This window comes from Podarcis vaucheri, assembly GCF_965113315.1.
Source record: "Podarcis vaucheri genome assembly, chromosome: 11".
In the NCBI taxonomy this organism is placed as follows: domain Eukaryota; kingdom Metazoa; phylum Chordata; class Lepidosauria; order Squamata; family Lacertidae; genus Podarcis; species Podarcis vaucheri.
Genome location: NC_138749.1, coordinates 19,867,517 through 19,891,860, shown reverse-complemented (window position 1 = coordinate 19,891,860; position 24,344 = coordinate 19,867,517). Strand labels below are relative to the sequence as shown.

The 24,344-nt window shown below is 45.1% G+C and overlaps 2 protein-coding genes across 2 annotated transcripts in view; both read right to left on the bottom strand.

The window, feature by feature from the left end:
* Positions 1–18,054, bottom strand: part of C7 (complement C7) — a 37,647-nt gene extending 19,593 nt beyond the window's left edge. The window contains exons 1-10 of the mRNA XM_082241884.1: positions 17,820–18,054; positions 17,411–17,466; positions 14,562–14,634; positions 11,569–11,710; positions 10,689–10,842; positions 8,700–8,838; positions 6,728–6,862; positions 5,564–5,807; positions 3,741–3,854; positions 2,124–2,290 (exon numbers count right to left, since the gene is read on the bottom strand). Of these exons, the coding sequence (XP_082098010.1) occupies positions 2,124–2,290; positions 3,741–3,854; positions 5,564–5,807; positions 6,728–6,862; positions 8,700–8,838; positions 10,689–10,842; positions 11,569–11,710; positions 14,562–14,634; positions 17,411–17,466; positions 17,820–17,825 (1,230 nt within the window). The 5' untranslated portion in view covers positions 17,826–18,054. The remainder of the gene's footprint in view (positions 1–2,123; positions 2,291–3,740; positions 3,855–5,563; positions 5,808–6,727; positions 6,863–8,699; positions 8,839–10,688; positions 10,843–11,568; positions 11,711–14,561; positions 14,635–17,410; positions 17,467–17,819) is intronic.
* RIMOC1 (RAB7A interacting MON1-CCZ1 complex subunit 1) overlaps positions 1–24,344 on the bottom strand; it is a 375,501-nt gene that overhangs the window by 342,790 nt on the left and 8,367 nt on the right. The window lies entirely within an intron of this gene.

Sequence of the window (24,344 nt, the reverse complement as noted above, 5' to 3'; positions counted from 1 at the left end):
TTATTTGACTTAGCAAGCTCAGCAGCAACTTCCTTTCACTTGAATAGCGTTTTTTTGGGAAACTGCAATGAAGGAGAAAAAGAAAGGAGATTTATTTGATTTTTTAAAAAGTGGGCATGAGTAAAGGTAAAGGTAAAGGTACCCCTGCCCGAACGGGCCAGTCTTGACAGACTCTGGGGTTTGTGCGCCCATCTCACATCTATTGGCCGGGGGCCAGCGCTGTCCGCAGACACTTCCGGGTCACGTGGCCAGCGTGACAACGCTGCTCTGGCGAGCCAGAGCCGCACACGGAACGCCGTTTACCTTCCCGCTGGTAAGCGGTACCTATTTATCTACTTGCACCCGGGGGTGCTTTCGAACTGCTAGGTGGGCAGGCGCTGGGACCGAGCAGCGGGAGCGCACCCCGCCGCGGGGATTCGAACCGCCGACCTTTCGATCGGCAAGCCCTAGGCGCTGAGGCTTTAGCCCACAGCGCCACCCGCGTCCCAAAAATACGTCCAGGGGGCACCCGGATTTGAACCAGGGACCTCTTGATCTGCAGTCAAATGCTCTACCACTGAGCTATACCCCCTCTTCGTGGGCATGAGTAATTTACACTAAATTGAAGTCTTGTCTAGTTCTGGGTGGCAGTAGCCATGTCAGGGACAGTGATGGTAGAGCTGCTTCAGTGATATTGAACTGAAGGCATAAGCCTCTCTCAGGATGCCTTCCAGTAGGAGTCCTCCTTTTGCACTTATAAGAAGCCAATAGACATTCTCAGATGGTCACGACTCAAGGATGCTCAACATCATGCCCACTGCCTTGCTCCTGGTACCCAAGCATTGATTGCTCCTTTGTAAAAACAGAGCATCTGCATGCACACATTATATGCCCATAAGCTCTCTGTGTGTGATGGGTGAAGCCTGCATTTTGCAGTGCACCAGATCACACTCAGGGATGAGGGAGAAATTTGGTTCAGTTCGTATTAACTGCGAACCGATCTAATTCGCAACCCCCAAACCAAGATGCAAATTGAAACCAAACTATCCTTTGAAATTTGCACGTCTCTGAACTTTGCAACGCCATTCTCCAACCAAATAATATGTAGAAAAATGCACGTGTCTGGGGGGGAAGTGTGCATAAAATTGTGAGCATTCTTTAAAAAATAATAATGCAAAAATGCATTATATTAGGAGAAATTGCTTGCAGAAATGTGTCTATTAGGCAAAATTAGGCATACAAAAATGTTTACATTGGGATAAATGTTCACTAAAAGACTGATTATTTTTTGGGAGAACATATAAAGAGGCATTTTGTGGAGAACTGAATGTAAGACTGGAAAAACGAGAGTAGCTGAAACAGTTGCACCTATCTCTAGGGTTCATGCAGCATGCAAGTGGTATGTGTGTAAGCTCTGTGCAGAAGATGAGATCAACATTCAAAGGTTGGAAACAATGGCAAAAAGCATAAGAACATAAGAATAGCCCTGCTGGGTCAATGCAATGGCCCATCCTGTTCTCACAGGGGCTAAACAGCTAAAAGCAGGATTCTAGCACAAGAGCTCTCTCTCCTCCTCTGGCTTCCAGCAATTGGTATTCAGAAGCTGTAATGGGTATGAGTTACTCGTGCGTAAGCTGGTGCCTTTCTCGGTTAATTTGCCTTGTTAAACCTTTCTGACTGCACAGCCCCTTCTCATCGCGGCTGCCTCAGTGACTGGCAGAATCCGTCAGTGGGCGTTTCTTGAACCTCTTCCAACATAGAAGTTGTTTGACACCCAGTCTCCTCCTCCTCTCACTGCGCGGGAGTCTTCTGCGCAGGGAAGGCGTGGGTAGCGGAGGACCTGGGCTCTCCTCACTGATGTCCAGTGAAGAGTCCTGGAGCCCTCTCTCCACTCCCCCCCCCCGTCTGCCTCCCTTTATCCCCGGTGTTGCGCTGATTGGCTTCCCCCTCTACTGAGCTGTTTCTCCCCCTGCTGCTGGGTCCTTCGCCAGCATCATCTGGGAGCCTCCCCTTCGCCTCTCGCTCCGATGTCAGTTCCCTGACAGAAGCATATTCCCACTTCATGTGCTGAAAATCCCTGGCATTTAACTGTGTGAGAATGATTCATCTAATAAAAAAAAAAATCACACAAATCAGAGTTTTACCTTTTGCTTAATGACTCTAGGAGAATAGGACACCGATCTAGCCCAGAAGGAGTATCGTTGCGTATTTGCCACAGGATCATTTATGTCCATGTAGCTTAGCCCAGCTACAGCTCCGGGACTTCCTCCCTCTACTAACGGGTCAGCTCGAATCTGATTGCTTCTGGTACCTGGAAGCACAAAAAGAGCACAGCATTTTAAAAACAAGCGTTTTATATTGTCAAACAGTTGTGTCGTGGCACGTACAACTGACATCTAAATGGACTTAAGAACATATAAATTAAGTACAGTTGTACCTTGGATCCTGAACGCCTTGGTACTCAGATGTTTTGGCTCCAAAAAGCTGCAAACCCAGAAGTGAGTGTTCCAGTTTGCGAATGTTCTTTGGAACCCAAACGTCCGACGGGGCTTCCGATTGGCTGCAGGAGCTTTCTGCAGCCAATCAGAAGCCGAGCTTTGGTTTCCAAATGTTTTGGAAGTCGGACAGACTTCCGGAACGGATTCCGTTCGACTTCCAACATACGACTGTATAGTATAAGAACATAAAAGAAGAGCATTCTGGATCAGGCCAGTGGCTGATCTAGTCAAGCAACCTATTCTCACAGTGGCCAATGAGAGGTTTATAGAAAACCTACAAGGAGGACTCAAGTGCAAGAGCCCTCTTCCCTAATGTGGCACCTGATATTCAGAAGCATGGCTGCCTCTGACCTTGGAGACAGAGCACAGCCATCTCCATGAATGTTTCTAACTCTCTTTGTAAAGCCATCCAAGTGTTAGAATTCCTGCTCCATGATTGCAGTCATGGGATCACATGACGGTATATGTTTTGACTCCACAGAGTGGGAAGTGACGGAGACAGGATGCTTGTGTTACTGCGTTCCGTGAAGTGGGACTATTGTCCTTTGTTTTCTCTCTCTTTGCTGTCTGATGCTAGAGAGAGAGGGAGCCATGTTGCAGTGCTCTCTGTGTGTTTATATGTAAATAAAGTAGATTAGCCAAAATGCTTAGTTGCTGGGGTTCTGTTATGCAACTGCACAAACTCTGTGGATCCCTAAGTGTGCCGGTGTTTGTTGGCATCGGTCGCTGTGATGTTTGGGCTGAAGAAAGCTTATGAAGCTCCCGAACGATCGATCAGGAGGGAGGGAACATGCCAGTCAGGCATGTGTCTCTACCAGGGTTGTACTTGACTGTAGGCTGAACTCCTGACACCAGGTTGGGGGCCATCATTGGGTCAGGGCTGGTTCAGCTGCAGGTCCGCACAGAGACTCGGAGACAAGCAGTCAAGTTGATTTTTTGCTCAATGAAACAGAATACAAACAGAGAAACATACGGCAAGACTGGCCTTGGTTAAGCAGTTGCCAGAGCCTCGCACTTCCCCCTGCATCTCCTCCTCATCCACCTGTTTCCCCAGCAGTCTTAAACTCCTTCAGAGAAGGGCCCCCATGTGCTCTCTGCTCTGCTACATGCTTCTTTGTGCCCTTGGAGACAAGGGAACTGCAGAGCTGAATACAGTAGGACCGGCAGGCTCCTGTTTGCTTTAGTGAAACATTCCAATCGGTTAAGCCAGACGACTGCTATTGATCAGGAAGCCTCTCGAAGAACACACACACAACTATTTACCTGAAGATTGTTTCAGCAGTTGATCTAGTTTGTTGCATTCTGTTTTCTTCTTCTTTACGAACAGAAAATTCCAGCCTGATGAAGTGCATTTGTGCATGTCCAGCATGCTCAAACCTAGGCCAAGAAGTGGGCATTAACCTTGATGATCAATGAACGATCGATGCAATCATTTCCAGTGTGCAGGAAAATGTCCCACAGAACTGGGTCCCAAGGTAGCTTGGAACTTCTTAAGCAAGATGGATTTATTTACTGATTTGCTTGTTTATTAAGAGCTGCACCCCACCTTTCTGCCTAAGCGAAAGGCTTCAAGGCAGCCTACACATTTTTTTAAGGTCTCAAACAGAACTGTAAAGGAACCATCAACAGGTGACTCCAGTCTCTGGTTCCATCAAGGCCAAGCACAACTTGCCAGAAATCAGCTGGCAAGCAGAGATGAAGATTCTGACATCACCTATATTAGTAGATGAAGACGCAGATGAATAGCCATTTAGATGGGTAGTGTCACAACCTACATAGGCTAGCTGCATGAATCTTTTACCATCTTGGGGGAGGAAGGCTAACAAAAGACGTAAGTATCCCAGACTCTGGAAGAGGGAGAGGAAATCAGGTAAAAATGGTGCGTGACAGCAGCATCCAAAGGAAGGTGGGAGGAGAAAAACAGGTTTGGATATACCAGTGGCAGCCTGTAACAGGAGATCTGTGGCTCATACAGCTAATAGGGGTAAGAAACAGGATCAACGCCAAGGACTCCAGTGATTTAAAGGGGGTCTGAGCTCTTGTAGCAACAACTCCAACCAGTATATTCTGAAGTAAGAGTATAGTCGCATTCTGAGGGTCCTCTGGGGGTGGGAGGGAGTGGGAAAACAGAGAGTGAATTTAATGGCTGATACACCGCTGTGGGTTAAACCACAGACCCTAGGACTTGCTGATCAGAACGTCGGCGGTTCGAATCCCCGTGACAGGGATTCGACGGGGGTGAGCTCCCGTTGCTCGGTCCCTGCTCCTGCCCACCTAGCAGTTTGAAAGCATGTCAAAGTGCAAGTAGATAAATAGGTACCACTCTGGCGGGAAGGTAAATGGCAGTTCCGTGCGCTGCTCTGGTTCGCCAGAAGTGGCTTAGTCATTATTGCCACATGACCCGGAAGCTGTACGCCGGCTCCCTTGGCCAATAAAGCGAGATGAGCGCCACAACTCCAGAGTGGGTCACGACTGGATCTAATGGTCAGGGGTCCCCTTTACCTTACACCATTGTATCCCACTGGCAAAACAGCGACAGTCTGGAAGTGTTCTAGAACTAGATTCTACTCTTGCTTACTAGGTTAAGGGCTCCTCCGCATTTCATATAAACAGAGAATAATGTTTTGGGGTTTCTCTGCTGCTTGCATGCAAGAATAGAATGCATTTTATTCCCAAACTCACTCCTTTATACTGCAGTTGGCGCTGTGGTCTAAACCACAGAGCCTAGGACTTGCCGATCAGAAGGGTGGCGGTTCGAATCTCCGTGATGGGGTGAGCTCCCGTTGCTTGGTCCCTGCTCCTGCCCACCTAGCAGTTTGAAAGCACGTCATAAGTGCAAGTAGATAAATAGGTACCGCTGAGGCGGGAAGGTAAACAGCGTTTCCGTGCGCTGCTCTGGCTTCACCAGAAGCAGTTTAGTCATGCTGGCCACATGACCCAGAAGCTGTATGCCAGCTCCCTCGGCCAGTTAAGCGAGATGACTGCCACAACCCCAGAATTGTCAGCGACTGGACCTAATGGTCAGGGGTCCCTTTACCTTTACCTCACTCCTTTACTATTTGGGAATGAGTGCACCGGTACACTACCTTGTGCTTTTGCACTGTCTGAAGCAACATGAAACAGAACTTTGTAATGTCCTCCCAAAGATCCAGAGTGCAGGAAATGTGTTCCGAAACGTTCAATCAGCCTTCGGTATGCATTATATTCATAGAAGGTGGGAAGGTTAGCAAGCTCTTTCCAGAAGGGCTCAGCAAGATTTAGAAGTTCCGGCTGTTTATTGATGAACTGAGCAACTTCCACACTGTTTTCGATAACCATGAGCAGATTACTCTAGGAAAGCAAAAAGAATATATAGAACTCAGGCAGTTATTTTCACAATAGTAGGAAAGTGTTTATAAAAAGAGCAATTTACAGCTGATATCTCCTGGATAAAGAATTCTTTGTTAACTGCTGAATTCCACATGCTGGTTAGCTATTTGGTCAGCAAACAGGGAAATGAAACTGAAATTTCAAACTCCCCAATCCAGTAATGCAGAGGTTTTCAACCTTTTTGGGTCCACGGCTCCCTTGACCAACTACATTATTTCTGCAGCACCCCTGTGGGGTTCAGGAGCTCTGTTACATCACCCCTTGCCTGCAGAGCTGGCAGCCTCTCCCTCTTTTCGAACATCCTTCCTTGTGGAATGTTTCCTCAGCCTCCTCTCCTCTCTGCTCTGCTCTGCTTGGTCTCTGAGACTCTGAGCTGCTTCACCTGCCCCGAGGCCCCCTCAGCTCCTGGCAACCAGCACCCCCTGGCCAGCCCCAGAGGCACCATTTACTGTGGAGTCTGTAGCCAGGGCTGCTGCAACAAACAGCTGTGCAGGCCTTTGAGAGGCAGAGATGCAAGAGGGCATCAGAGAACGGAGAGGAGGAAAGGGCCGGTGTTGTCCACAGCACCCCTGACCATCATTCAAGGCACCCCAGGGTGCCACGGCACACTGGTTGAAAACCACTGCAGTAATGGATGATGAGGGGTGGGGAAGAAATTCAGTTCTATTCACATTTTGATGCGAATTTGATGTGTAAAACAAAACACAAATCAAAGCACAGTGATCCTTTAAATTTTGCACGTCTCCAACTTACAATATGCACGCATAACTGTGTATATTAATAGACACTTGTGTATAAAAGCACACAAATAGTGAAAATAACATAAAAAATGCATTAAATTTGGGGAAATTGCTTGCAAGAAATTATGCAGAACACGGTACCTTTGAACGGCTATTTTCAATTGTATTTTCTTCTCTCCGGTGGTAATCTTTTCCAGTTGCAAGCCTCTCTGTGTGTTTTCTATAAGCCCAGGAACTGTTGTAAAATTCAGTGCTGAAGTCATTCTGAATGGTCACCTATTTAAAAGAAGCAAAAGGTATCTATATATAAAATTCTCTAGAAAGAAATAAAATATTAGCAATTCTATTGTTTCTCAGCCCAGATACTAGGTACCTCCATGCTAGCTATTTTCTTGAGGAAATGTACAAATTTAACTCATGCCACCCAAAATTGTGTGTGAAACATTAAACCTAAAAATCCACAAACCACACCAAATTTAGTGTATTATAAAACACCTGTCCCCCTCCCCAGCAATTCTGTCATGACTGCCAGATACATGCTTTCTCTTTAAAGTTATTGTGATGTACCTCAGGTTCTTCAGAGTTGCCTTTCCTCTGTTCCTTCCAGGCAAGGCCCACAATTTAAAGCTGTGTCTCCAAGCCCCTGTCTTTGCTCTGGAGCTTTCCCCTCAAAAACCGCTCTTTAAAGCTCAATTGGAGTAAACATCCATCCACAGAAAACCCAAATTGACTGCTCTGTTTTAGCTTTAAAGAGTGGGTTTTAGTGGGGAAGGCTAAGGTCAAAAAACCACTCGGAGACGGAGCATTTGTGGACCTCTGCCTGGAAAATGTGGACAAACGCTGTGCCCATGCAGTATAGCTCAACCTGAACCCTAAAGATAATGTGCATTCTTGTGTCCCCCAACACACTTTTGCATTAAAAAAAATGATGTTCAGCTTGTATTTTTAAGCAAACCAACCTAATTCACATCACCTGGACTAATCACTGGATCTTAAAATAATTATGCTATGGGTTTCACACATTCTACATTGCAATACAATTCTTAGCTTTAAAAACATACCCAAAATGCATACTGCAGAATAAAGTGCTTTTAGAAATGTGTGCATTGAGATAAAACATTTATATTTGTATACCTATTATTAATATTATGATTATTATTTGTATACCACCCAATACCCGTAGATCTTAGGGCGATTCACAATATAAAAACAAACAAGCCACAAAATCCATAATAAAAATAAAAAACATGTGATGAGTATATTTAAAGTTTTTCGGTCCTTTTTAAATTGAGAAAACGAGCTGGCATAGACTTGTGAATGAACACATGAAAAATGGACTCCTCCTGGAAGTAGACTGAGCTGCCCATGAGAAAGACCGTATACCAGTGGTAGGGAATTTGCTTGCATGCAGAAAGTCCCAGATTCAGGCATCAGCATCTTCATGTAGGGCTGAGAGAGAGCCCTGCTTGAAATCATGGAGAGCAGCTGCTAGTCAGTGTAGAACAAACTGAACTAGATGAGCCAACGGGCTGGCTCAGTATAGGGCAGCTTCTTATGCTCCTGTCTAGAAGCAGTTTGCCGTGTGGGACAGAAGCACTACACTAGCTTCCATACAGAAGAAGAAGAGTTTGGATTTGATATCCCGCTTTATCACTACCTGAAAGAGTCTCAAAGCAGCTAACATTCTCCTTTCCCTTCCTGCCCCACAACAAACACTCTGTGAGGTGAGTGGGGCTGAGAGATTTCAGAGAAGTGTGATTGGCCCAAGGTCACCCAGCAGCTGCATGTGGAGGAGCGGAGACGCGAACCTGGTTCACCAGATTACGAGTCTACCGCTCTTAACCACTACACCACACTGGCTCTCAGGTGCGTTGCTATTGGTTGTCAGGAGGAGCATAGCGGAAGTAGTGCAACAAGGTGCAAATGCACCAGCTGAGCCAATCCAGCTCTCTTGCCAGTGTGTTTGCACTGCACCAAACTCTTCTCCTTGCCAGATAGGCATCAGAGACCCAGCTGCCAGGATGCTAAAGTTCTGCCCCCGCTCAGCCAGTGGGCTGCTTCTATTCCTATCCTCAGATGATACTGTGACTGAAAAACAAGCAATCAAACACACCTGGAATGTGTAAGCAAGGACACTGTCGCTCAGCCGATAGTATTCTCTCTGGTCTCCACTGAACACTTTTCTGCATTGGCCACCAAAGCTCTTAGTATGGATGACTCCACCTCTGCTCTCACCCGTAAGGGCGTCAAAGCTGCAACCAATCAGAGTCAGGACACAGATTGCAAAGTTCACAGGATTTAGAAACATCAGTTGTTAACTAAATGTTAGCATACATCAGCAGACTACTTCCAAAACTAAATTATGCAAAGAACAGGGCACTCTGTAATGAGATTTTGTACTGGCAGAGCTACGATGAAAATCCCTGCCATTGCAAGTTACATCAGGGAAAATAAAACAAAATGTTTCCCCTGGAGTGTGTCAACAGAAAAGAGCAAGCACCTGATAATTCTAATGCATTTTATCCCTATGGCAACTGCCCCTGCTATGTTACATTTCCAGGTAAAATTAATGCAACTTGACAAACAACAATGGTCAATCTCCTTGCATCTTTTTTCTCCTCCTGTGTTCAGCCTGAATTGAGGTCACCAACAAGGCCACGGGGACACATAAAGCCTGTAATTTATTTGCTTTGAAATAATCACCTGCCATTTATGCTGAAGTTCTGGTAAATCCACCGAGAGCTAAGGAATAGCAGCAGTAGTTCATTGTGACCGTTCCTATGAGCCATTGCAGGGAGGTGCTAGGGTATACCTCCCCCACCTGCAACATAGGGATTATTATATTGGCCTACCCCACGTGTGTTTTGTAAGAATAGCTGAGGTAATTATTGTATGCTGTTCAACTCTGCCCCCTCCCGTGACATCACATGCGTGACGTCAGGATGTCTCGGTGGGCCCCCACAATCAACTTCAGAAGATGGCACTTCTGGTCAGAAGTCTACATTGTCAGGCAAGGCCCATGCCTCTGGAGCTCTGGGGCCTCCTGGCCTTGCTGTAGCTGCTCAAGCAAGCAGTGACAAGAGCAGCAGGAGCAACCTCTTCATGCCTTGCAGGGCCGTCTTTACCCAGGTGTGCAAGGGGTGCTGGGCACCCGGGAGCTGAATTCTGGGGGGTGCCAAATGTATATTGGTCCCTCTCGAGCAGCGGCAGTGAAAAGCAATGGAGCGAAAGTCCTCCCCCCCCCCCCGGTCGCTCTATTACTCTGTAGCATCAAACATTCCTGGAGTCAGGAAACAAAAGCAGTCCCCCCCCCCACTGTGTTGTTGTTACAGATGAAGAAGAAGAAGAAGAGTTTGGATTTGATATCCCGCCTTTCACTCCCCTTCAGGAGTCTCAAAGCGGCTAACATTCTCCTTTCCCTTCCTCCCCCACAACAAACACTCTGTGAGGTGAGTGGGACTGAGAGACTTCAAAGAAGTGTGACTGGCCCAAGGTCACCCAGCAGCTGCATGTGGAGGAGCGGAGACGTGAACCCGGTTCCCCAGATTACAAGACTACCGCTCTTAACCACTACACCACACTGGCTCTCCAGTGATTTCCACCCTAAAAAGAAGGTCAACTTTGGCTTCCCCCCTCCCCCAGAAAAGGTCAACAACGTTGGCTCCCCCCCAAAAAAGAGCTAAATAAAAGTTAATTTGGGGGTGCTGGGCGGATCTTTGCATCCCGGTGGCGCATATGCTAAAGACGGCCTTGTTCTCTCTTTGAGGAAGGCAAGGAAGGTAAGGCTCAGAGGGAGAGAGAGGCAAATGGGCAGCAGCAACAACAATGGCAAGAAAGAAATGGTCCTCGCGCTCTGGGAGGAGAGCCCCTTAAGAGCAACTCTCTCCCTGAGGACCTCCCAAAACAAATTCCAAATGGCCTGTCCGAGCTACAACGCTCATGAAAAGATAAATCATATGGCCACGAGACAATGGATGCGAAATACTTTGAAGACCTCAAACTACATAAACGCTTCGCCCTATATAGTAGCTAAATGTTGTTGTTCCTCATAAATAACCAATAATCATTGCAACAAAATGAATAAGAATGACAAAGAACTCACCCTGCTCCTGTGAGCTCGACATTAGGAGGCGGCTTCAAAGGTGGCTTGGTGTTTTCACACACTGTCTTGATCTCATCGCATCGGTCCTCATCAGCGCCATCTTCCTCACAGTCGTGATCTCCATTGCACACCAAAGATTTGCTAATGCACTGCCCTATGGCCATGAAGACAGGTAACACAGGAACGATGAAAAAACTCTTGCACCCACCTAGAGAACAGAACTGATTCCTCTGAGACTCCTCCATGTTTCTTCAAGTGTCTTGGAATTTTCTTTCTGTGAGATGGGTTGCTTTGGTTTGGTATTTGAGACTGAAAGCCAGCCTCCGCCTCCTACTAAGTTTCTGGATTAGTTATTTGTCCTTTGTGACAAGGCAAATCTCCTTGGCAGGCCCTTTAGGGGCTTCTCTGGAAACCTCATGGGCAAGCAAGGTCCGTTGGAGTGTAGTGAGCCCTTCTATCCTATCCTCAAGTTGTATATATGTGTAAATAAAACCATATATCCTAAAGACATCAAGTGTCCATTAATCTTCATTCCAAGGAAACTGTACCCTGGGTAAGCACTGGAACTCCTGGGGTCTCTCAAAGCTCAGAGATTGGGGTGCAGGCAACAATATTTATGTGCTGTTATCTGATGCCTGAGAGTTCTGTTATTTACCAGTGTAGAAGTCATTTACTGTGAGTCCCTCTAGAGACCCTGCGTAAAGAACTCTCTCTGTCTCTGTATGAATAGTAAAAATCATAATGAAGAGTTACACTTGCATTCCCATATCTCCCCCTTTTTGGTCCTATCGGCTTCTGCTGTGAAACAGTCATAGAATAATAGAATTATAGAGTTGGAAAGGACAAAGAACAGGTCGGTTGGATTCTTGAAGCAACGTACCCGATGAACATCTAAAACGATTGCCACATCCATCTTCTGTTGGGCACCCTCTCGTAGGAACACAAGGACGGGATTCAAAGGAACTTCCTGGACATGGCTGTCCTCCAAACTGCCCATAAACTGCTACGGTCCGTCTGCGAATCTAAATCCAAAAAGCAATCCTTTAGGCTAGATGTAGGTTCCGGTGGTGCTCTTAGGGGTAAGGGGGATGATATGTTAGCTCTGAAATTGTGCCCTTCAAAGAAAGGGGAATGTCACAAATTTCCTGTGGAGGCAGGTAGGTCAATGCTGGGCCTTTTTGCCTCTATCTCCATCATCTGCCGCTCTCAGTGGTCAGATGTAGGGCCATGAACTTCATCCCCAAAGTGCAGTCCTAACTGCGTCACTGGCAACATCACATGTTCACCTGTCTGCAGAACAAGCTGCTGTTATAAGGCGTAGGAGTAGGACCTGGTTTAAAAGTTGGCAACCGTACCCATGTGTGTTTTATACTGCCACATATTCAGAAGTGTTGTATTTGGATACGAGAGACCCAGTTTCAAATTGTCACTCAAGCAGAAAACCTTATTAAGTTTCCCTGCGTTGGTTACCGTAGGCCAAAAACTCTGTATTGCTAAACCACATGTTCACCATTTATGGTGTGGGGGTTTGCTTAAAGAGAAAATTAACTAATAATCTGGTAAGAAAACTTGGATTGTTCACTGGCGCTGCCTTAATCGAGGAACATTTCAGCCACTCAGGCAATGAATCTTGTAAAAGTAACCAGCGAAGAATATAAACATGGAAATAATTTGCATTTTAATTTGAGAGTTATTGTTGTGGGGAAAACAGGCGGTTCTGTTTGGCCACATCAGCAGCAAATGAAAAACAGCGGTTTGGTTTATAGGCTGTCTGTTCCTGGATTTATATATCCTCTGCTAGAGAACTCAGATGCGAGGAAATTAATCAATATAGGAAAGCTAAAGTAGTGTAGTTTAGCTAGCTGAGGCTGCAATCCTATACCTTGGGAGTAAGCTCCATTGAGCACAATGGGACTTGTGCCTACATAGGCACACATAAGATTGCCCTGTGAGGCAGCAATCCTATACACATGTAGTCCCACTTAACTCAGTAGGATTTACTGATGAGTAAACATAAATAAGATTGAGGTGTGAAATATAGGGTGTTTCAGGTGGGATTCAATCACGTACAGAGGTACCTCATTTTTTGAACGTAATCCGTTCCAGAAGTCCCTTCGAGTTCTGAAACATTTGAAAACCGAAAACTGAAAGCGGAAGCCTCAAAACGGAAGCCTCAATATTGAGAACTCAAAATGGAAGCTGCATTTCCTGTTCGACTTCCGAGGCGAGTTCGAAAACTGAGGCATTTACTTCTGGGTTTTTGGTGTTCGAGTTCTGAAACGTTTGACTACGGAGGTGTTTGAAAACCGAGGTACCACTGTGCTGGCAAATTAACTTTGCACAGTTAGAGAGGCCTTGTAGGGGAAGATGCACTGGAAAGTGTGGGATAACACTCGCTCTGCCACAATCACAGCTTCATAGATCTGGAAGAGGCCACAAGGGCCATCTAATCCAACCCCCTGCAATGCCATAGCTGTCAACATTTCCCTTTTTTTAAAGGGAAATTCCCTTATTCCGAATAGGATTCCTCGCAAGAAAAGGGAAAAGTTGACAGCTATGTGCAATGCAGGAATCTCTTTGCCCAACATGGGGCTCGAACCCACGACCTTGAGATTAAAGAGTCTCATGCTATAACAACTGAGCTACCCATCACACAATGTTGTCTAATCTTCCCACAAACAAATCAGAATGAATGTTCAAATAGCCAGCATCATTTAACCTTCCCAAGTTAAAATAAATGAATGAATGCTCGTAAACAGGACTTCTGGTTGCACCTGTAGTTATTGGAGAAGAATGACTTTAAGCAATGATTGCAGAAGAAGATCTAGGGCAGCAGTTCCCAATCTTTCTCTTCACAGACCACTTGCAAATGGCAGAGTGTCTTCTTGCTGGACCCTATAATGGTTTTTCTGCCCAATGTAGCAATTTTAATGTATTGTGGTAGTACGATACTAAGTGTATTTTTATTCCCCCCCCAATTATATATTGTATTTCATTGTATTGCAACTTAACGTGCAATTGTGGATTCATATTGCCATGAAATACAATATAAGAAATAAAAGAAACAACAAAAATACAATCAAACACCAATTTAATATGATGGATATACCATCTCCCATCTTAAACCACAAATCCACAGATACATTTTAGGTCACCTGCTGGCCTGAAGACCACAGTTTGGGAACCCCTTATCTAGGGCACGATCCTCTGGAAAGTTCTCCTGTGCAAACCCTTTTGAAATAACAGGCTGTGCAGCAGTGTTGCTGTGCAGTTCCCATTCCAAGGCACTTGAGCAGGAGAACTTCCCAAACGATTGTGCCCTAGACCAAGGGTGGGCAATCTACTGGTAGATCTTTGGGAGATCTGCAGTAGATTGGCCAGGGTTTCCAATTTTTTAGTCGTTTAACAGTAATAACAAAATGATTTTCCCATCTCAGCTAGACCGCTGAAATGAAGGAAAGCTAAAAGGATTTCCCATGAAAGGGTTAAGCTGAGTTCTATTCTGGTGCTGAAAATAAATCCCCTAGGGTTCAGAATGTACTTCAAAGCACCATGTGTGTGTATATGTGTCATTAAAATTTTAAGTATATGCTATTTGCACCTGGTTCTGGTTGGTAGATACTGGAGTATTAATAAAAGAACTAAGTGCATCACGCAAGCCTGCCCATTCCTGTCCTAGATCTTCATCCGTAACCACCACTTAAAATCAACAAATTACCTCTATAATGCAATTAATTCATGATTATTAATAAACATATGATCCTCAAAATCTTGGGTAACAAAATATTGGGTAAAATATTGGGTAACAAGATTGCTGTTGTTATTATTATTACTACCCGAGTAGTGTACAAATGGCACACATTTATACTGTACCTGAGTCTTAGTACAGCCATCACATTCTGACCAAGGACCAAATGGATTCCAGCTGCAATCGACTGGAGAAGCCCTGTTGGATTTTATATGGGGAGAAAGAAAAATGTTGTCAGGGTTTCAACATTGGGAGAAGGACCATAGGCCCAATGATAAAGAACATGCAGAAGTTCCCAGGTCCAATCACAAGCATCTGCAGGAAAGTCTCGGAAAGATTCCCATTTGATCTTGTAGTTGCCTGTTTTGAAAAGTTGTTGATTTCCTCCATAACAATGTAATCTTGAGGAATCCCCGAGTTAGTGGGTGGCCTGCATCTCAATCATCCTGTTCAGCACTGCCCCTTCCAACCTAGTCCCTATATAAACTATGAGTTATAGTCAGTCCTGCTCAGAGCAGATCCAGGTAACAAACCTAAGTTAATCATGTCCATTAACATCAGTGGGACTACTCTGAGAAGGAGTAGCATTGACTACAACCCTGTGCTGCTACTGCCCAATGAACATTTCCTTGGGAGAAAGTTCTGAGTAAATGTGGTTAAGATTCCTGAATGGGGTAACTGTGCCCCTGAAGGACCAGGTGCGCAGCCTGGGAGTCATTCTGGACTCACAGCTGTCCATGGAGGTGCAGGTCAATTCTGCGTCCAGGGCAGCTGTTTACCAGCTCCATCTGGTACGCAGGCTGAGACCCTACCTGCCAGTGGATTGTCTCGCCAGAGTGGTGCATGCTCTGGTTATCTCCCACTTGGACTACTGCAATGCACTCTATGTGGGGCTACCTTTGAAGGTGACCCGGAAACTACAACTAATCCAGAATGCGGCAGCTAGACTGGTGACTGGGAGCGGCTGCCGAGACCATGTAACACCGGTTTTGAAAGGTCTACACTGGCTCCCAGTATGTTTTCGAGCACAATTCAAAGTGTTGGTGCTGACCTTTAAAGCCCTAAATGGCCTCGGTCCAGTATACCTGAAGGAGCGTCTCCACCCCCATCGTTCAGCCCAGACACTGAGGTACAGCGCTGAGGGCCTTCTGGTGGTTCCCTCGCTGCAAGAAGCCAAGTTACCGGGAACCAGGCAGAGAGCCTTCTTGGTAGTGGCACCTGCCCTGTGGAACGCCCTCCCACCAGATGTCAAAGAGAAAAACAATTACCAGACTTTTAGAAGACATTTGAAGGCAGCCCTGTTTAGGGAAGCTTTTAATGTTTAATAGACTATTGTATTTTAATAGTTTGTTGGAAGCCACTCAGAATGGCTGGGGAAACCCAGCCAGATGGGCGGGGTATAAATAATAAATTATTATTATTATTATTATTATTATTATTATTATTATTATTATTATTATTATCATCATCATCATCAGGCTGCACATCTTGCTGATGAGAGGCTCATGCATATGGTCATATGATGCCAATAGTAAGCTTCCTGTGCATCCATCAATTCTTCCTTGTCGTAGGACGTTCTCCTCCAAATCACTGTCTTCCCACACTTTCTCCTTCCTCAATCCAGATTTTCTCATTCCCTCTCCTTTTGGAGTATCCCTGGTAAGAGAAAATGCAGACTGATATAGGAGAAAGTGTGGGAAGGCAGTGATTTGGAGGAGAACGTCCTACGGACAACAGAGAATTAATGAAGGTGCAGGAAGATTGCTATCCCCCACTATAAGACTGTATTGAGAAAAGCCATTTGCTCTTCTTGCCTTGCTGATGGGCTGCTCCAGTTCTCTGCTTGCCTGGCCACAGCTCTTCCCCCTTCTGTTACTGCACAAGGCCATGCTTTTTATGTAGCAGATCATATGGAAGTTTGAAGCAGCACAGCCAGTGGTTGCTGCAGCTTCACCAGCAATTGATTTTACAAAAGTACAGTGATACCTCAGGTTAAGTACTTAATTCATTCCGGAGGTCCGTTCTTAACCTGAAACTGTTCTTAACCTGAAGCACCACTTTAGCTAATGGGGCTCCTGCTGCCACCACGTTGCCGGAGCCCGATTTCTGTTCTTATCCTGAAGCAAACTTCTTAACCTGAAGCAATATTTCTGAGTTAGCGGAGTCTGTAACCTGAAGCGTATGTAACCTGAAGCGTATGTAACCCGAGGTGCCACTGTACAGCAGCGCTTCCTGGCATTGGGAAATGTGCAGCAAGTATCAAAGCATGTTTACTCTGAGGAAACTGAAGTGGTACCACTTGTTCTGCTTTTACAGTCACAGCTTCTGCCAAATAATCTTGGGAACTGTGGTTTGTTTGCAGGGAATTGTAGGTCTCCTGACAACTCTCAGCACCCTTAAAAGCTATTGTTCCCAGGATTATTTGGAGGGAGCCGTGACTGCTAAAGTAGTATAAGTGAAGATGTGATCTGTTAGGGATGTTGGAGTGAGAAGATATGGTCTACAAGGTCTCCTCCAACTCTATGGTTCTATGATTCTATCTTAATATGAAAAATCTCATATGGAGATTGCACATGCAATAGCTATGGGGTTCTTTCCCCCCCATAGAGCTCTTGCAGGGTGGTGGAAATCACAGATTTGAATTTCTAATTTTTGTGCAGCCGTCAGTATCCAGGACTTCTACCTTTAACAATTGCATTAAAAGCAGGAATTCAGTTTGTGATTCCACCCCCTCCCTTGCAATAGCCTTTGTCTACCTGTTTATACCAGCTGGATTTCTGCCTATCGTGCAGCTGTTAAATGCACAGGAGCCCTACCAGAGAGAGAAAAAAGTTGGCAACCTAGATAAGAAGAAGGAAAGATCACCCTCAAACCTAAACTTATACTAGCTACTCAAGCCCTACCGCTGAACAGGGGGAAATACATGCTGAATATATATGCTCATCCTTTTTCAAAGTGCCAAAGAACCGCTCACCTTGAAAAAGCAGGAAAGGAGCCCACAATTGCCATGAGAACGAATGTTCCAAGGGCCTAAAAAGAAGGAAGGGAAGGCTTGGATTATTGTTTGGCTCACATTTGGACTGATTTTCCAAGTATAACAGCATAAGCCTAACCATGCCTACTCAGAAGCAACTTGTATTGACTGCAAGGGAGCCAAATCCCAGGTAAATGGGGTTAGGATCGCATCCAAATCAGGCAGAACTCAAAGGCAAGAAGCTGTGAAAGTCGTGTGGCTGAATTTAAAGGTTCCAGTTATTGCAACTCACCATGTCCCCATCGACACTCCCCCCTTACATCCTGGTAGTTCTGCATCCATATGCCTTGCATAAATGAATATTGCATTAGACTTTCATCTGCAGAAACTGGCTCAATGATTGCCTTACCTTCATGTTGAGAGAAACGCTCAAGCTACACGGCAACTAGCAGCGAAGAAAACATTCCTCCTCTGGGAGAAGAAGGCAATTTAGAACCAGGAGGAGCCGTCGTCAGTCTGTCTGTCTCAAAACTTCTGGCGATTAAGCCTGCCTGGCGGTTCTGCTTTTTCTTTCACAAGAGAGGCCTTAAGCAATACGGAGGAATGTTAACAATAACCCATCTCCTCTCCTCTAGGGACACTAACAGCCTGTTCCTGTAACTGCCCAAGTATCTTAAAATAGTAAGAACTAGATTATAAAACAAAGTTTGGCTTGGAGTGGAATATAGCCCTGGTGAATTTTTTTTTAAGAGTCTAGTAAGCTGCCTTGCAACATGTCAGACTGTTTATCCATTTAGACCAGCGATGTCTATGACTTTGACTGGCATCTGCTTTCTGGGCCCTTTAGGGGAGTAGCACAGTGGCAGAGCATCTTCTTGGTATGCAGATCTCAGGTTCAATCCCCAGCACCTCTGGGTAGGGCTGGGAATGTCCCCTGCCTGCAATTCTGGAGAGTCACTGCCAGAAAGTGTAAAGGCAAAGGGACCCCTGACCATTAGGTCCAGTCGTGGCCGACTCTGGGGTTGTGGCGCTCATTTCTAAACATTAGGAAGAACTTCCTGACAGTAAGAGCTGTTCGACAGTGGAATTTGCTGCCAAGGAGTGTGGTGGAGTCTCCTTCTTTGGAGGTCTTTAAGCAGAGGCTTGACAACCATATGTCAGGAGTGCTCTGATGGTGTTTCCTGCTTGGCAGGGGGTTGGACTCGATGGCCCTTGTGGTCTCTTCCAACTCTATGATTCTATGATTCTATGATTTCGCTTTATTGGCCAAGGGAACCGGTGTACAGCTTCCAGGACATGTGGCCAGCATAACTAAGCCACTTCTGGCGAACCAAAGCAGGGCACGGAAATGCCGTTTACCTTACCGCCAGAGTGGTACCTATTTATCTACTTGCACTCTGACATGTTTTCAAACTGCTAGGTTGGCAGGAGCAGGGACCGAGCAATGGGAGCTCACTCCATCACAGGGATTCAAACCGCCGACCTTCTGATCGGCAAGTCCTAGGCTCTGTGGTTTAACCCACAGCACCACACGCGTCCGCCAGAAAGTGTAGGCAACGCTAAACTAGTGGGACCAATAGTCTGATTCAGTATCAGAACATCCCCTCCAAGTGCCCTGATTTTCCAGGCATAGTCCCGGAATTATGAAAGCTTCTGATTTGATCCGCCAGTGCTGCTGCCACTGAGATCGGGGTGGAGGATGAGCCAGAGTTTGCCCATAGTGGCAGCAGCAGTGAGAGAGGATCCCATTGCCTCTCCATGGCCTGGTGCTAATTTAGACATAGAGATGCAAAGTTAGATATAACCCTGAAGCTTCCTGCTAGGAATTATGAGTAATGAAATCCCCCAAAAAGTTCAGGAGAGTCTTTGTGTATGTTACAGTTGCTGCCAGAATCCTAATCGCAAAAGGCTGGAAGGGAGAAGATATCCCATCTAAATCAGACTGGTAAAACAAAATAAGAGAGTACACTGAACTGGTGAGATTATCAGCAAGGCTAAGAGACGTTACGGATGAAAAAATTATCAGAGAGTGGGATACATACAGAGTCTATGTAAAAGAACATTGTCAAAAGATCAGTCCGTTGGCAGGTCTTGATGGAGCTTCAATGTGCAATTAGGATAATTTTATGAAATAAAACTGATAGTAAGTTAAATAACATGGAGAAAGTAAAGTCTAAGTGTGTATTTAAGGAACTTAATTCGGGAACACAAGGGGAAGATCAGAATCCTTGTATAATTTAATCACAAATGTATACACAAAGCAAGTATGAATAATTGTTTATTTCTTATTTCTCATTTTGCCTATAACATCTATTGTACATTTTTGTTACAAAGTTTTCAACCAATAAAAGCATATATACATATAAAAAACAAAAAACAAAGTTAGATATAATCACTAGGATTTTCAGTTGAAACACAACACATAGTGGGGAGGATTTGTGAGAAGGTCTTCAATCAAGGTGACTAAGGCTGTTTTGGTACTGAAACTCTGATTGGCTTAACCTGCTTCCTCTAGGGAGGACCACTTCAAGAGGGGCCGCATCATCACCTTTTTCAAAGTGGCAGGAATAACTTCCTCCCATAGTGTGGCATTAACCACTCCCTCCATCCATCCTGTCAAGCACCTCTTACTAGATTTAACCAGCCATGATGGGCAGGCAGTCAGGTTCCCAATTACAAGCCTCTTGCTCACATCGCCAGGCTGCAACAACACCCACAGTCTGTAACTTGGCAGTGCTCCATTGCTGTCCAACAAGCCTGAACTAATTTTGGCATCGTTCAGCATTGTTGTTGTTTAGTCGTTTAGTCATGTCTGACTCTTCGTGACCCCATGGACTAGAGCACACCAGGCACTCCTGTCTTCCACTGCCTCCCGCAGCTTGGTCAAACTCATGTTAGCAGCTTCGAGAACACTGTCCAACCATCTCGTCCTCTGTCGTCCCCTTCTCCTTGTGCCCTCCATCTTTCCCAACACCAGGGTCTTTTCCAGGGAGTCTTCTCTTCTCATGAGGTGGCCAAAGTATTGGAGTCTCAGCTTCAGGATCTGTCCTTCCAGTGAGCACTCAGAGCTGATTTCCTTCAGAATGGATAGGTTTGATCTTCTTGCAGTCCATGAGTCTCCTCCAGCACCATAATTCAAAAGCATCAATTATTCGGCGATCAGCCTTCTTTATGGTCCAGCTCTCACTTCCATACATCACTACTGGGAAAACCATAGCTTTTACTATACGGACCTTTATTGGCAAGGTGATGTCTCTGCTTTTCAAGATGCTGTCTAGGTTTGTCATTGCTTTTCTCCCAAGAAGCTTTCAGCATAGTTCCAAGCAATTTTGACTTCAAAGTGCTTCGCAAATCTTGCAGAAAAGGTATAATCTTTTCAGGACCAAGTATTCCTTCGGACAATGATAGGACTGAACAGTCTTCCCCAAGCTGGTGCCCTGCAGACATTTTGAACTACAACTCCCATCAGTTCTGGCTTGCACAGTGGTTGGAGAAAGTTGTGCTAGTATTTCTGCCTGGACAACGGAACAGCTGAGGAACTTCGAGCTACGGAACAAAGAACCAAGGAAAAGAAAAAGTGAGGAAGATGAGGCAATATGGTGCCATGAGCTTCAGCCTTCCTCAAACTTTTTTGTTCAGTGCAGTAAGTAATTAAAACTTGCTGCACAAATAGACAGTACTGGAACTGAATGTCTAGGGACTAATGGGATGTTTCTACTTGGGTCCCTTCAGGCTACTTCCATCTGTCGTCTAGAACAAAACAAGATACTGCCTAAGAAAGCTTTAATTCTTCTTCCTAAAGCATTGTAGCATTCCAAAGAGTCTATTATACTTCCTTATGAGTTTTGGCTTTCTATGCAACAGATATTCAGGTTCCTCCTTAAATTTCAAATGGCTTTGGAGCATAACAACATCACACTCATTAAAATTGATTTTAAGTCATGGATTTTAAGAGGTCCTCTGATCTCGATCTGAAGATTGCAGCTGACAGACAACCTAACTCATCCCTTGATGCACCATCCCTGTTAATGTCCAAATATTCTCCCTCTCCATTCATTATCTGTTATGTTCCCAGATGCCAATCCTTTCTCTCTATTACTTCTACAGATGGTGATGGTCAAATTATGGCTGGCAAGAGAGAGAGAGAGAACATCGGGCTGATATGTTCTTAGCTTGGGAAATTGGCTGTCAGCAAGAGCTTCTGGACTTTCTTCTGTTAGCAAATGTCATTTACTTTTTCTAATTAGCTGTAATTAGCTGGCTCCAAAGTTCTTAAGGTATTTATCACATTTCAGGGACTAATAGAATGGGCCTAGGGACGTGCCTTTTGGAAATGTGTCAAATGACAGTGTTCGGCTATTTTCTGCAGCACAAATGGTTCTTTCCCAGGGGGCTTAATGGAAGCAAACTTTCATAGGAGCCTAATCAACCTTCTGTTGCCTCCAAGGAAAACAAAGGATTTATTTGCACATGCATGCATCAGGTTCTATACAACATCATCCACTGTGGACACAGGGTCGCTGAAATTAAGATATGAGTTGCAGAACCATTCCTTAAGCTCTCAACCTTAAAAGTGCAATTTCAGCAACTAACAGTACCAGTTCTGGATTTCAGATGGTAAAGAATACCCAGAATTGTCAATGAAGCAATCGTCCACCTGCAGCATTTGGTGTCATCTGTCTTTGTGAGCAGGGTTCTCAATGATAGTGATCCTCAAAACTAACCCACCACAAAACCCCTTATGTTTAGTAGTAAGAAATGAGTCACGAGGTAGCCTTTCTAATATGACCCCTCCGTCATCTGGAAGAACAAACATGCCCATATGCCTCACTAAAACCCTTCAGAATATTTGTATCTTGTAGGATTCAACTTTAAAGAAATAGTGGGGCGTCTGACTTCACGATTCTCTTTAATTTGACTTCACTTTAATTTCAATTTCCCTGCTGACCTTTTGAAAATCACAGTAGTTACAATCACTTATTCCCTCCCACCCTCTCAACCCCAAAAATAATTGGGCGATGCTAGCGGTTAACTGGAGGCATACTGACCTCTAGTGGCAAACTGTGTTTGTGTTGTGCACATTAAGCCTGCACAATGTAACTAGCAGAGCACCAGTTGCTTGACAACAGTTGTATTTTGGCAATCTAAGGCAAGCAGCGAAACCAAGAATTTTATCAAGCCCTGATGAGCGCCATACATGACTGTGCTTGATTTGGTGGGGCTCAGACCTGCTGGCCTCTGCCTGTCTCCAGCAATACAGGATTCCTAAAACTGATGTGGAGTTCCCAATTTCACCCACTGAACATGCAGGCAGGCCTAAGTGCCACTAGGTGGATTCTTGCCTGAAGCAGCCACCCAAGCCTCACTGTTGGGGTTCAGCATCCACAGAAGTCAAAGCTGGTCCTGCCACCATTTCATGAGGGCACCGGGCCCAATTGTTGCACCAGTTTCAGGCTGTTTGGGGGAAGGGACATAGCTCAGTGGGGGAGCCTCTTCTTTAAGTGCAAAAGGCCCTGGGCTCGATCCCTGGCATTTCAAGGTAGGGCTGAGAGAGACATGCCTGAAACCCCAAATGGGCTGCTGCAAGTCAGTGTAGACAATACTGAACTAGATCAGGGGTCAGCAAACGTTTTCAACAGAAGGTCTGTCTCTCAGACCTTGTGGGGGGGGCTGGACTATATTTTTTTTGGGGGGGGAGAATGAAGGAATTCCTATGCCCCACAAATAACCCAGAGATGCATTTCAAATAAAAGCACACATTCTACTCATGTAAAAACACCAGGCAGGCCCCAAAATAACCCAGAGATGGATTTTAAATAAAAGGACACATTCTACTCATGTAAAAACACGTTAATTCCCGGACCGTCCACACGCTGGATTTAGAAGGCAATTGGGCTGGATCCTGCCCCCGGGCCTTAGTTTGCCTACTCATAAACTAGATCATGGGTAGGCAAACTAAGGCCCGGGGACCGGATCTGGCCCAATCGCCTTCTAAATCCGGCCCGCGGATGGTCCAGGAATCTACATGAGTAGAATGTGTCCTTTTATTTAAAATGCACCTCTGGGTTATTTGTGCGGCATAGGAATTCGTTCATTATCCCCCCCCCAAAAAAAATATAGTCCAGCCCCCCACAAGGTCTGAGGGACAGTGGACCGGCCCCCTACTGAAAAAGTTTGCTGACCCCTGAACTAGATAGATCACTGGTCTGAATCTGCTCCTATAAGTGGAGCAGTGATTTGCCTTCACCTTCCTGTCCATGTATGTTCTGCCCCAGGAAGCACACTAGGCCTCTGATAATGATACTGCCTTCTAAATGCTTTTTATATACCATATATATATATATATATATATATATGCAGACTAAAACTTTAGGCAATGTAATGAGAAGAGGTTGTAGCAATAGAATTGGGATGTTGGGAAAGCAAGCTCCTATTTTCATCTATGAAATTAGATACTGCACAACTGAAGTTGAGCCAACAAAAAATAATTCACTTTTCAACTCTCAGGATTATGTTCCAAATGGAGGTTTAAAGTGCAGCCCTATGTATGTTCACAGAAGTCCCACTGTATTAAATGGGCCTATTCCCGAGTACTGTCGCGAGCTTTTGTTTAAATTGTTCTGTAATGTAACAGCAAAACCGGCATTTGCTAGAATCGGGATCTGTGGGTAAGCCTTACTGAAAACAGCACAGAGTAAACACGCACAGGGTTGTGCTGCAAGGCAAGAGTTTTGCAGGTGGTCCATTTATTTCATAAAATTTATACACTGCTGGGCTGGGCGAGAGAGAAAAACCACACATCTCAAAACAGCTAAGACCAAACAATAAAATCAAGAAAAAATTAGGTGTTTAAAAACGTACAAGCAAGTTATCGAATACTGTGACCCATTAAAATTCACCGCAGAATTTCTAAGCATCTGGGCCGTTTGCTTTT